This window comes from Herpailurus yagouaroundi, unplaced genomic scaffold (genome assembly GCF_014898765.1).
Source record: "Herpailurus yagouaroundi ecotype Mexico unplaced genomic scaffold, PumYag 141, whole genome shotgun sequence".
NCBI classification, from domain to species: domain Eukaryota; kingdom Metazoa; phylum Chordata; class Mammalia; order Carnivora; family Felidae; genus Herpailurus; species Herpailurus yagouaroundi.
The window spans coordinates 17,281,249-17,294,164 of record NW_024412396.1 but is presented as its reverse complement, the minus strand read 5'-3'; the positions used below and the strand labels follow the sequence as shown (position 1 = coordinate 17,294,164).

The 12,916-nt window shown below is 36.9% G+C and overlaps 1 protein-coding gene across 15 annotated transcripts in view; it reads right to left on the bottom strand.

Moving 5' to 3' along the window:
• Window positions 1-714: 714 nt before the first annotated feature.
• The window catches only part of MIA2 (MIA SH3 domain ER export factor 2), a 111,967-nt gene continuing 99,765 nt past the window's right edge, over window positions 715-12,916 (bottom strand). For all 15 annotated transcript variants that reach the window (XM_040477001.1, XM_040477005.1, XM_040477002.1 and 12 more), the window contains 4 exons: window positions 8,966-9,088; window positions 3,459-3,517; window positions 2,357-2,591; window positions 715-1,281 (listed from right to left, as the gene is read on the bottom strand). In XM_040477001.1, the coding sequence (XP_040332935.1) occupies window positions 1,115-1,281; window positions 2,357-2,591; window positions 3,459-3,517; window positions 8,966-9,088 (584 nt within the window). In that variant the 3' untranslated portion in view covers window positions 715-1,114. The remainder of the gene's footprint in view (window positions 1,282-2,356; window positions 2,592-3,458; window positions 3,518-8,965; window positions 9,089-12,916) is intronic.

Below are 12,916 nucleotides of genomic sequence, written 5' to 3'. Positions count from 1 at the left end.
AATGTGCACGAAGACTAATAATAGAATACAAACCTGAGTTAAGGAAACATTCAAAAGATATTAAACTGAGTCCCAATACAATATTCCTATAGTGAATTTCAACATTCCCCACTAAAAACAGTAAATATCTTACAAATTAAAAGAAAAGCAAGCCAGAAAGAAAACTGTACAGGATGCTACTGAGTGAACTGTGAACACCCAGTGAACTGAGTGAAGATCCAAATTCTAAAAACTTACCATTAAACAATATCCCAGTTTTCTTTGAAATATAATCAACGTTGAGGCACCTGGGTGGCTCAGTTGGTTAAGCATCAGACGACAGTTCAGGCCATGATTTCACACTTCCCGGGTTCGAGCCCCACGTGGGGCTCTGCGCTGACAGCTCAGCCCCTGGAGCCTGCTTTGGATTGTGTCTCCCTCTCTCTCTGTCCCTCCCCGGCTTGTGCGCACTCTCTCTCTCTCAAAAATAAATAAAACTTTAAAATATATATATAATTAATGTTGACTTTTAAGTGTATTAACCTGTTGCTTTGGTCATTCATGTTCACTTCGAAGAAAGAGTGCACATTCTTGGTAAGATAATCAAATGGGCAAAACCCATATAAAGCACTAGTTTTGAGCCCCAAAGCTATTGGGAAAAGTGAAAAAACTAACTTAGTGAGTCATATTTAGGGAAAACTAGCTGATTTTATTATTATCAATACCAAACAAGTCTTTAAGTCAATTAAAATTTATTTAATTAAGCATAAAGTTACTTTCACATTTGTCTACAACATAGTAAATACAGTTCTTGGCAAAAAGACACAGTCTTTGGAGTTTAAAACATCCCCAACTGCAAGATTACATATATAAAACTCCCATTATTGTTTATGTGATAGTGAATTCATTAATCAAATTAAAATAATTATACTATCTAGAATAAAATAAAAAGGAAATAATTTACTCATAAGATTCATATTTAAATCATCTTTATTTACAAAATACTATCCTGAGAATTAAAATTCCATTAAGCTTCAATTTGAGCAAAAGTATAATTACTTAAGTAACAGCAGTTACTTAAACTGAAAATGAGAGAGAAGTCAAAATTACTTTTGAAGAGAGACCAAAAATATTGTCAAGTTTCTTGTTGTGGTTCTGGATGTTCAGTAGTAGGCTCATTTGAAGGTGGAATCAACCCTGATGGGAACTCACTTCTACTTTCTGGATGTGGGGGTGGGGGGAAAAATCCAGCTCTTGGGGGAAGATAATGAGGAAAACCTCTCGGTGCATAGACATTTCTCACTGTTCAAAGAGATTGGTAAAAGACATTTTTTAACTTTAAACACCTGTACCGCAGCCCTAATAAGTGATCAGCTTATAACTTACAGTACCTATATTTATATTCAAAAAGTGACACCAGAATAATTATTTGAGCTAACAAATGAATTTTTACAACACTGAGAAAAAAACAGACTCTCTCTCTTCAACTGCGTAGGATTGAAGGGAATATCATTAATTTTAGACAGTTTTAATTTTATGAAAACCTAACATCTTAACATTTTTGAAAAGAACAGAAATGATTTCAAAATATATAAACATTACTTTTAAAAGTTTTTATGTAATGTAATTTTCACCAGACTTAAAATTCAGATCACTAATTTCCAATTCTAATTGGATATTATCCTAAAACATTTAGTTATATCAAAGACTGTCTTGGAATTCCCCGAAATTCACTTTAATTCACCTTAAACTTTAAAATAGAGGAGAAATAAGGTGAGAAATAACCATATCAGGCACATAACAACCTTCTGCCTAGTGTTTGGTAACCATGTGTTTATTCTACAGAAACCTATAGTCCTAAATGGCAATGTATAGATATAAAAGCAAAAACTGATTCCTTTTTTCTTATATGTGACGCTATGAAAAAATTTCAGTGAATTCAACAATTAGTCCAAACACGATAAACATATTTTAGGTTTTAAATAAGTAGGACTACATAGGAACTACTTATGAAAAAGACTTTTAAAAACACTTTAGCCAGTAATTTTAATGTTAAAATATATGTTGTAATTATTTTTACTAATTGATGCAGTAACCAGTTTCTATCAAATAAGATATAAATAATTTTGGTCTTAACATAAGACTGCTACAAAAGGCCAATGATTTTCCCAATTACTGAAACACAGAGTAATTCCCATATCATTAGGATGAATCAAGTTGAGGCCTCATTACAGTCTACTAATAGTTGGCTACCTTCCCAATTTGAAGAATAACAGTATACTTGTGGTGAGAAAACTTAATATATGAATAGGAAATAGAATTATATCTTTGATTTACTCGATAAAACACATATCAAGTTCAAAGAAAAAAAACATACCTGCAAATGGAGGATGTGGTGGGCCAGGGAAATCCCTTGGTGGGAAAAAATCTCGGGAAGCTCCATACATGCTCCCTGGAGGAGGTGGAGGAAAAGGAGGACCTCTTCTCATGAAGGGGCCCCTTGTATCCATTGGAAACAATGGACCCCTGACTGGAGCAAGAGGTGGAGGAACAAAGCCAAGGCCAGTTGCTTCACTTTCGGCAGGGAGAGATGAATCAGGCACATTTAAATTCTATAACAAATTGACATACAGCAGTCACTAAAACAACAGCAAAACTTGCAGTAATGTTCCTGAAAACCTTAGGTTTAAAAGAAAGCACCTAGGCACCTTGCCAGAAAGCAGTCTATAACAGTCTTAACAGTCCCCTGAGAAAGATTCAGTTTTCTACATCAGACTGATTTTTGCTATCACAAATATTAACTCAAAAGAAAACAGTTTTAACCAAAACAAAGTAATATTCTGGCTAAAGATAAAACAGAGAGGGTACCTGGATGGCTCAGTCGGTTAAGCATCCAACTTGATTTGGACTCAGGTCTTGATCTCACAATTTGTGAGATCAAGCCCCACAACGGCCTTGTGCTGACAATGTGGAGCCTGTTTGGTATTCTCTCTCTCCTGTCTCTCTGCCCTTCCCCCTATTCACACGCTCACTCTCTCAAAATAAATAAATAAATAAAACTTGAAAAAAAAGAAAAATAGTTGAAGAGTATCAAAATATACATTCTTTATCAAGCATATACTGAAAAAAAGAAAAGGTGTTTATATTTTCAACATAAAGTGACCAAAAGCAAAAATTGTAAACCTAGTAACAAAAATATACTTTAAAACATTGAAATAAAAATCCAAGGGGGAAAAATCCAAATTCTCATTTAACTTTAGTAAACTAAGACTCTAGTCTGTAAATTGCACTTTTTCACCACAGAGTACAATCCAGAAAAGAAACAGCTATAATGCTATGCAGGAAGTATATACAGTTGTCAAAATGGGAGAAGTAGTTTTGTATCAACAACTATATTGCCAGCTAAATTTCTATTCTAGTAAACCAAGAGACTGGAAAGCTCCTGAATACATGGATAAAATTCCACTTTCAATACTTACACCAAGATCGTCTTTGCTATCATTTCTACTGGATTCCACTTCTGAAGACATTGGCCCATCTAAACATAAAAATTAAACCAATTAAAATACATAACTGTAGGGGGACCTGGGTGGCTCAGTCAGTTACGCATCTAATTTCAGCTCAGGTCATGATCTCGTGGTCTGTGAGTTCAAGCCCCGTGTCAGGCTCTGTGCTGACAGCTCACAGCCTGCTTCAGATTCTGTGTCTCCCCTTCTCTCTCTGCCCCTCCCCGCCTCATGTTCTGTCTCTCTCTGTCTCTGAAAAATGAATAAACCTTAAAAAAAATTTTAATACATAACTGATCACTCCATTCCTAGAATACCTCCAGATCACAAAGAATTGATATTTCCCCACTCCCCCTGTCAGTACCTAAACCAGCCTGATACCAGCATCCTGCATTAGGGCCACAAGAACAGCTTCAGGACACTGGAAATTTTGGCACATTCAAAGTTCTGCAAAGGCACATGGCAGAGATTTTTGTGGCTTGTTCCTAGGCAACCCTGCTGTAAGAGCATCATAAGGAGATTTCTGGAAGGTAGCATCCCTCTACCCTCTTCCTCCTTTCCTTCCTTTCCTTTCTCCCTCCCTCTCTTCTTCCCTCCTTCCTTTCACTATTTCATTCTACCTTCCTAATTCCTCTATCAAGTAACACAGACTAGCATTTGAACTTAGCCATTATTTGAAATAAGTGTTCCTGGACTTTGTTATCATCAAGAACTGCTCAGTCTATGAGAAGGTAAATTCAAACAACCCTCTTCTCTGACCACAACTACCTATCCTTGCCTAGCCTACTCATTTTGTTATTCTTACTACACCTGTTCTTGTCACTGAAGCTTCCAGTCCTTTGGTCTAACTCTTCAGTTTCCTCCTCTCCTCATTTTCTTCCCTAATTAACTGGACTTCAAAGTCCATCACTGCATCCAGTCATCAATGTCCTTACCCCACTGGCCATATTTTACATGTGCCTGACAATGTTCCAGCCCTAGATTAATCCAAGTCTCTGATTCCATTCTGCCTATATCTGAGCTATTTACCACTTCTGAGGGTAAAATAAACCATAGATTCGTGCATAGATAGGCTCCACTCCAAGCTGATGGATTTCTAGCCATACTTTCAGCTGCTTAGTGATTAACTTTCTTTCTGTGTCTTCCACATCATGTTTCTCCTCAGCATTTTAAACCTCCATTCTCGGGGCGCCTGGGTGGCGCAGTCGGTTAAGCGTCCGACTTCAGCCAGGTCACGATCTCACGGTCCGTGAGTTCGAGTCCCGCGTCGGGCTCTGGGCTGATGGCTCAGAGCCTGGAGCCTGTTTCCGATTCTGTGTCTCCCTCTCTCACTGCCCCTCCCCCGTTCATGCTCTGTCTCTCTCTGTCCCAAAAATAAAAAAAAATAAAAAAATAAAAAAAAACCCAAAAACGTTGAATAAACCTCCATTCTCTTCAAACCTACTACACTAAGTCCCTTAGAAACTCCCTTAACTTTTTGTAATCAAACAAATAAATGTATCAGCAACTATATTCCTATCATCTTTCCTCCTATTATCATGGAAAAGGATCCTTATAGATGATTTTTGACCCTGATTCTGTGCTCAGAATCCCACCCTTACAGCTTCCTCAGAGATCTTCCTCTCTGTTACCTCCCTCCTCCCTTTCAGCTAAACCCACTCTATTAGCAAGTCTCTCCCAACTACATGAGACAGAAAAATGAGACAGAAAAAGGAAATTCCCCTACAGCTATCCTTCTCTTCTGTAATCAATAACTGTTCTATATATATTGTTTGGAGTGCCTCTCATTTTGTGCTGCTCACACTGCCATCTATTTACAGCATCCACTACTCCACTGAAATTACTTTTGTGGAAAATTAAAAAAGACACTTTAGTCCTCATTTTATATTATTTCTCATCCTTATTGACTACTCTCTCCCTCTTTAAATCTTCTCAGCCTTCAATTTTTGTAATGGTACCCTTCTTTCTCTCTATCTGTCCTTGCTAGTCACTCTTCAATCTCTTTGGTGGGCTCCACTACCTTAACATCCTTAACATCCTTAAATGGTGGTCTTCTCAGAGTTCTACCTCAGCCCTATTCTTTCATTCTCTTTTGAAAAATCCCATCCACTCCTACAGCTGTAATTTGATATATACTACTAATGATTTCCAGACATGTAATTCAGATCTAGATATTTCCCCTAGGACCGGAAAGCTTGAACTGCCTATTTGAATATTCATACAGGTGTATCACAGGTGTCGCTAATTTTTTAAGTTCAAAATGCAACTTATAATCTTTCTTGTCAAACTTGCTGCTGCTCCTTTTTCAATGAATGGCCCAGATGCCACAGCCAGGAACCTGGGCATCAGCCAAGACTCCTCGTCTCCCCCACAATCCCACATGCTTTCAATCCTAAATCCTCCTAATTCTGTTTTCTCTAGGTCTGTTCACATCTGTCTCTCTCTCCTCTGTTAAAACACCACCCTCACCCATGTAGATTCCTGTCACAGTCTACTAAAAAGCTACCCTGCCTCCAATCTTGACTGCTCCCTCCAATCCATTCACATAATACAACGACAGTAATTTCTCTAAAATACAGATCTGATGATATTGTCATTTTTAAATCCTTTAATATGTTCCATTACCCTATGAATATGGTCCAAATTTTTACCAGCTTTGCAAAGCCCTAAGAACTCTACGCACTGCTTAACCTTTTTACTACTTGTTTCAGTATTCCCTGACTCACACTCCATGTGGCAGCCATAATTTATTAGGACGTCTTAACTCTTAATAGCATCCTTAAAGATGCTATTCTCTTCTCCTAGAACATGACTGCCATTATTTTGATCCAACTAATTCTGGACCTTTAATTCTCAGCTTAAATGTACTCCAGGAAAATTCTAACTATCCCACACTCGAAACACCAATACCTCATCTTGGTAAGTGCCCCATATGGTCCCATAGCAATATGTATTCATTACTTTGTTACTGTGTAGTGTAACTGCATATAGGTCTTTACTAGACCTCAAGTTATAAGGAATGCTGAGCTCTATTCACCACTGAAATACAGCAACTACCATAACACCTGTCAAATGGTAAGCTTTCTATAGACATTTAGTGCATCAAAAGTTAGATCCACTACCATCTCATTTCAAAAATGGATAGGGATCAAGACCATGGCTCTGGACACAGACAAGCTTGAGTTCAAGTCTTGCTCTGATACTTCCTACCTGAGCACCATTTTGAGACTTGATTTGTTCATCTATAAATTGAGACAATAGCGTCTACTTCATAGGTTCATTGTGAAGATTAAATAATTCACTTTCATTCAACAAATGTTTATGAGCACTAGAGCTAGTCAGATTTTAACATGTTTCAATCAGAACTCTCATCATTCTTCTCCATGTGACATATACTGACAAACCAATAATAATATTTATTATTATATATTTATAGAACTTTTACAGAAGTTTATACAGAACTTTTCTATTTACAAAGTACTTCAACACATATTAATTCACTTAACCTCATAAGACTTTGTCAAGTGATTAATATCTCAGTTTTATAACCATTATTCATCAATGACTTGAGCTCTTTTCTTTGTTTTTACTTATGCTGTTCATCATTACTGACACAGATCCCCACCTCTCAACCAGTTTTTCAAATTCCCTCAAAAGCAGCTCAAATGCTACCTCCTTCATGGAGTTTTCCTTGATCCTTCAACTACATGAGAGTTCTCTCAGTGAACACAGCATATTTTCTAATGGAACGTACTATTCTGATCAGTATTAATTAAAGATAAAGATTTCTTTCTCCGCATTTAATTACTAGCTTCTTACAAGCAGAAACTACATCTTATTATAATTACGTTATCTGCCATATCATGTAGGGCACCTTCTAAATAGTAGTCACTTAAAAATTATCTGATTAATTGGATATTATTCAATAACAACAAAAAAGGACATGTAAAAAATCTTAAATAGCAGTAGTTTAAAAATAAATATTTAATCACATAATACTTTCACTCCATTAAGCTTGAATTAATGGGGGAAAACAATTCAAAATCCAAAGAGTTAGAAAGAATTTATTTCATTATAACTAATAAGAGAAAATCCAGGCCATACATCTGCTTCTTTGCTTATTATTCAAAAAAGATTGATTTTCTACAATAAATAAAATTCCGTTTGCTGAGGAAACCTTCTACCAATAAATTTATTTTAATTTTCTATTTACTTTTCATTTTTTTAATGTTAAACAGTTCTGACTGGTACACTGGATATATATTTCCCAACTTCAGTGGTTTGCTGTGAGGTGGTTTAAAGAAAAGAGTGCCTGGGGAGACTGGCTCAGGTGGTTGAGTGACCAACTTTGGCTCAGGTCATGATCTCACAGTTCATGGGTTCGAGCCCTGCATCAGGCTCTATGCTGACAGCTCAGAGCCTGGAGCCTGCTTTGGATTCTGTGTCTCTTTCTCTCTCTGCCTCTCCCATGCCTGTGTTCTCTCAAAAATAAATAAATATTTAAAAAAAAAAATTTTTTTTTTTTTTTAAATTTTTTTTCAACGTTTATTTATTTTTGGGACAGAGAGAGACAGAGCATGAACGGGGAAGGGGCAGAGAGAGAGGGAGACACAGAATCGGAAACAGGCTCCAGGCTCCGAGCCATCAGCCCAGAGCCCGACGCGGGGCTCGAACTCACAGACCGCGAGATCGTGACCTGGCTGAAGTCGGACGCTTAACCGACTGCGCCACCCAGGCGCCCCAAAATTTTTTTTTTAAAAAGAGTGCCTGACAAATAGTAGGTTACTCAGTAAATGTTAGTTAAATCTAAGTAAGAAATGACTAAATAAGGTAACTGGTTAAACCAGCAACAGAGCATGCATCCAAATTATTTTTCTGGTGGATTTTCACATATCCATTCACACTAGCTTACCCTCCCTGATTACAAAACAGGATACATGTAAGTGGACTGGAAAAATTTTTATAATTAATCATGGAATAGAGTAAAATTTGCCATCAGAGGTACATATAGTAGACCCATTACAATAGTGCCCAAACCAACCATTAACATATATGCAGATGCCATGGGTACAAACAATATATCAAGAAACATAAAACTAGAAAGTTTTCAGGAAAGATTTTGGCATTAAGAGCTATTGGAGGTAGGGGAACCTGGGTGGCTAAGTCCATTGAGTATCCGACTTCAGCTCAGGTCATGATCTCATGGTTCATGAGTTTGAGCCCCCATGTCGGCCTCTCTGCTGAAAGCTCAGAGCCTGGAGCCTGCTTCAGATTCTCTGTCTTCCTCTCTCTCTGACCCTTCCCCACTCGTTCTGTCTCTCTCTCTCTCTCTCTCTCAAAAATAAATAAACATTAAAAAAAAATTTTTTTTTAAAAAGAGCTATTAGAGGTAGCAGTTACTAGTCCTTTTTTCAGCTCCCAATTCTTTAGTGTGCCATCATTATTAAAAAACACATACACATACACAAAGTATTTCTTACCCAATTTATCCAAAGATGGCATATTAAAACTTCTGAGTTCTGCTGGTCCAGACAGTCTACCAGAATTAGAATAAAATCTGTCTTGCCTTTGTGGAGGAAGAGATGGATCAGGATATGGTTGGCCTAGAAAATAAGTTTTTAAAATATTTTCATCAATATAAAAATACATCAAGTTTACTTACGTTTAATATATTGAATATAGACATTTCTCTTGCTTCCTAAAAATTGACCTACATTCTTGGTAGACAATAGTAAGTAATTTTAGGAAAATTATTCACTAAAGGCAATAACTTTACCTTTGCAGTAAACACAATTATAATATGCTACTCTAGATTTTGAAAGTTTCAGTTCAGTGAAGGAAGTAAATACATCAACATATCAAAAACATCACTGAGGGGGCGCCTGGGTGGCGCAGTCGGTTAGGCGTCCGACTTCAGCCAGGTCACGATCTCTCGGTCCAGGAGTTCGAGCCCCGCGTCGGGCTCTGGGCTGATGGCTCAGAGCCTGGAGCCTGTTTCCGATTCTGTGTCTCCCTCTCTCTCTGCCCCTCCCCCATTCATGCTCTGTCTCTCTCTGTCCCAAAAATAAATAAACGTTGAAAAAAAAAATTTTTTTTTAAAATAAAAAAAAAAAAAACATCACTGAGAAGATCACTACTGACAAAGAAAAAAGAGAGTATGTTGTAAGCATATCAAGAAATTTAGCAGAATAGACGATGATAAAAGAAATAGTCACCAAAGCAAGAAGTATTATTCAGAGGTCATCAAGGATGAAATTTTTAGTAACTTCAATATTTTGGAATTTAGCATCCCTCCAAAATGAAAGGGGAAGATCTCTCACTCAATAGATGAATGGAAGGTTCACAATGCTCAGATTAAGGACACCTAGACAGACACAAATCTGGGCACAGACTCTGACTCAGGTGCTTCTACAGCTAAACCACCTTTGCCCCCAGGTGTCACTTATGATAACAAAATGATCATTCCTGGGTCCTTGTACAACTCCTCATTCTTGAAAAAATATAAGTAGTCCATCTCAGCTAGGCAACGGCAGATTTTTATACATTAGGTATGATATGCCCAACTCCAAAAATAAGAGGAAAGTCAAAGGGGGTGAATTATGTGACTCTCTCTTATCCAGATGGATAAGGAAAAACAGCTGCAAATTGCCTTCCGTGACTATTCTAAGCAGCAATTCATAATGCGAACTCCATACAATGTTGGATAGGTCACCCCTCATCTGACTCAGCCACAAGGGACCTTACTGACACACCTCTCCCACACAAAGCCATGAAAACCACTTGGCATCAACCAGAGTTAATAGAATTATATTTAATGAGCTCCCAAGGGTCAAAGGATGTGCATTAGGAGAGAAAGATCTGGACAGTCTCATGCTCATTTCCTCCCCCTTTCAGAATCTTAGCAAAAAGCTGTCTCTATGAGTCTGAATTAGCCCAGTGAAAAGAAAGGCCAATATAACCACTGAGATCTAAAAGGAGTTTTCCCTTTCTACCGCAAACATGGGATTAATTAAATGGCAGAATTTGGCCAAGGGGATAAAAATGGGTAAACCTGAAAACTTCCCAGCTCTTTCTTAATCAAGCCTCAAGATACCATACCATATCATTATTTTGCTTCTAAATTACATCTCCACGATATCAGCAACCTCAGAAATAAAAAATTTTGCTACAAGCTTACTATTTTATAAATCATATACCCATGTTGCCCTCCACTGGCCAATATAATTAACTCCTTAAATCTACCAAGACCTATTGTGTACGTGGCAGTCGTGATACAAAGTTGGTTTTGATACAGTCCATGCTTTCATAGTCTAATGGTGACAGAAATAAATACAGTGTGGTCAATGCGTTAATAAAGAGGCATACAAATTATATGAGTGGTAGCCTAATGAATTTTGATTGGAGGAATCAGAAATGGTGTTGTTACCAAGGAGGTGAAGCTTGCCCTGAGAGAAAAGGACAGATGAACAAGTAAACAGGGTATTATGCTCAAACACAAACATACACATACACACATAAACACGCCCACAAACATACACACATGCAATATGATAAAGCTATAACCAATGAGACTAAAATAGAGAAAATAAAAACACAGTTCCTTGCTTGCTTGCTTACCTTTGTTTTTTTTACCACCCTTATAAAAGAAGACATGATTAAGAAGAAAGAATGGGAGAAGGAAAAGGATCAGGGGGAAAAAATGAATAAAGGCTGCCAATAAGTGTACACAGCATTCTGAAGCAGTTTCATAAACTAAGAATTTGAATAAAATCCAAGATGTCTACGTCAAATAAAAATGCTGTCTATCTCTTTTCATTCCATAACAAATCTTGGACTGTGATAGTTCCCTCAGTACCTATTTTAATAATCTGGGGTTCTATCACATAAGAGAAACATCAAGTTGGTTAACAAGAGAAGCATAAAGATGGATAAAGGATTGGGATTTTTTTTTAGGTTTAATACTGCCTAATAACCAAATACAATAAACATCTTCACTCACAACATGAAAAAAATAGTTTATCCTAATAATTAAGGAATTTAAATGGAATGAAAAGCAAAATTTCCAGAAAGCAGATGATAGCAGCATTGATACAGATAGGTTACGAGTCTGGAATAAAAAGACCAATGGTATAGAAAGAATGTCAAAGAAATAGATCTATGCAAATATGGACATTTAAAATAAAAGTAATATCTCAAGTTGATGAACCAATATGTAATACTAAAATAACTGTCTATTCAATGGAATAAAATAATTCCTCGCACTAAACATTAATACAGAAATCAAATCCAAATTGAAAACTTAAAAATTAAAACAAAATTTTAAGATTTTTGAAAGAAAGAAAACAGAGAATATCATTTTGATCTAGGGACAGGCCTTAAACGAAACAAAAATTCCATAAAAATAAACATGGATTAACTTACCTATAAGAAAATTTGAAACTTATGTATAACAAGAGCATGCATAATAACAAACCAATAGAGTATTGCAAAAGACAAAAGATTAGTATCCAAAATGTACTAAGATTCCCATGAAGGGGGTCCTGGGTGGCTTAGTAGTTAAGCATCTGACTTTAGCTCAGGTCATGATCTCACACTTCGTGAATTCAAGCCCTGCATCAGGCTCTCTGCTGTCAGTACGGAGTCTGTTTGGGATCCTCTTTCTCCCTGCTCCTCCCCTGCTTGTGTACATGCTCTCTCTCTCTCTCTCTCAAAAATAATTAAAAAAAAAAAAATTAAAAAAAAAAAAAAAGAATTGCTAGCAAGCAGGAAATAAAATGGGTCAGGCAATTTGCAGCAAATAAATACAGGTAATACAAATGACCAATAAACATGAAAAGATGTTCAAGCTCACTAATCAAAGAACTACAAATAAAAAGGAGACAATAATTTTAACTCCTATTGCTGGAAATATTCAAAAAGTTTTATATCAAGTATTGGAGAAATAAGTACTCTCAAATCCTTTATGTACAGCCACTCTTGAGGACAATATGGCAACATCTATTAACACTAAAAACAGGGCACCTTGGTGGCTCAGTCAGTTGAGTATCCACTCTTGATTTCAGCTCAGGTCATGATCCTATGGTTTCTGGGGTTAAGCCTTGCAACAGCCTCTGCACTGAGCATGGAGCCTGTTTGGGATTCTCTCCCTCTCTCTCTGCCCCTACCCTGCTTGTGCACGTACATTCTTTCTCTCTAAAATAAATAAACATTTTAAAAAATGATTCTCTCTCCCTCCCTCTCTCCTGCTCATGCTCGCTCGCTCTCTCTCTCTCTCTCTCTCTCTCTCTCTCAAATAACAAAGAAAAGGAAGGAAAGGAAAGGAAAGGAAAGGAAAGGAAAGGAAAGGAAAGGAAAGGAAAGGAAAGGAAAGGAAAGAAAAATATGCTTATCCTATTACTCAGCAATTTCATTTCTTCAGCTCATCTCTAAAT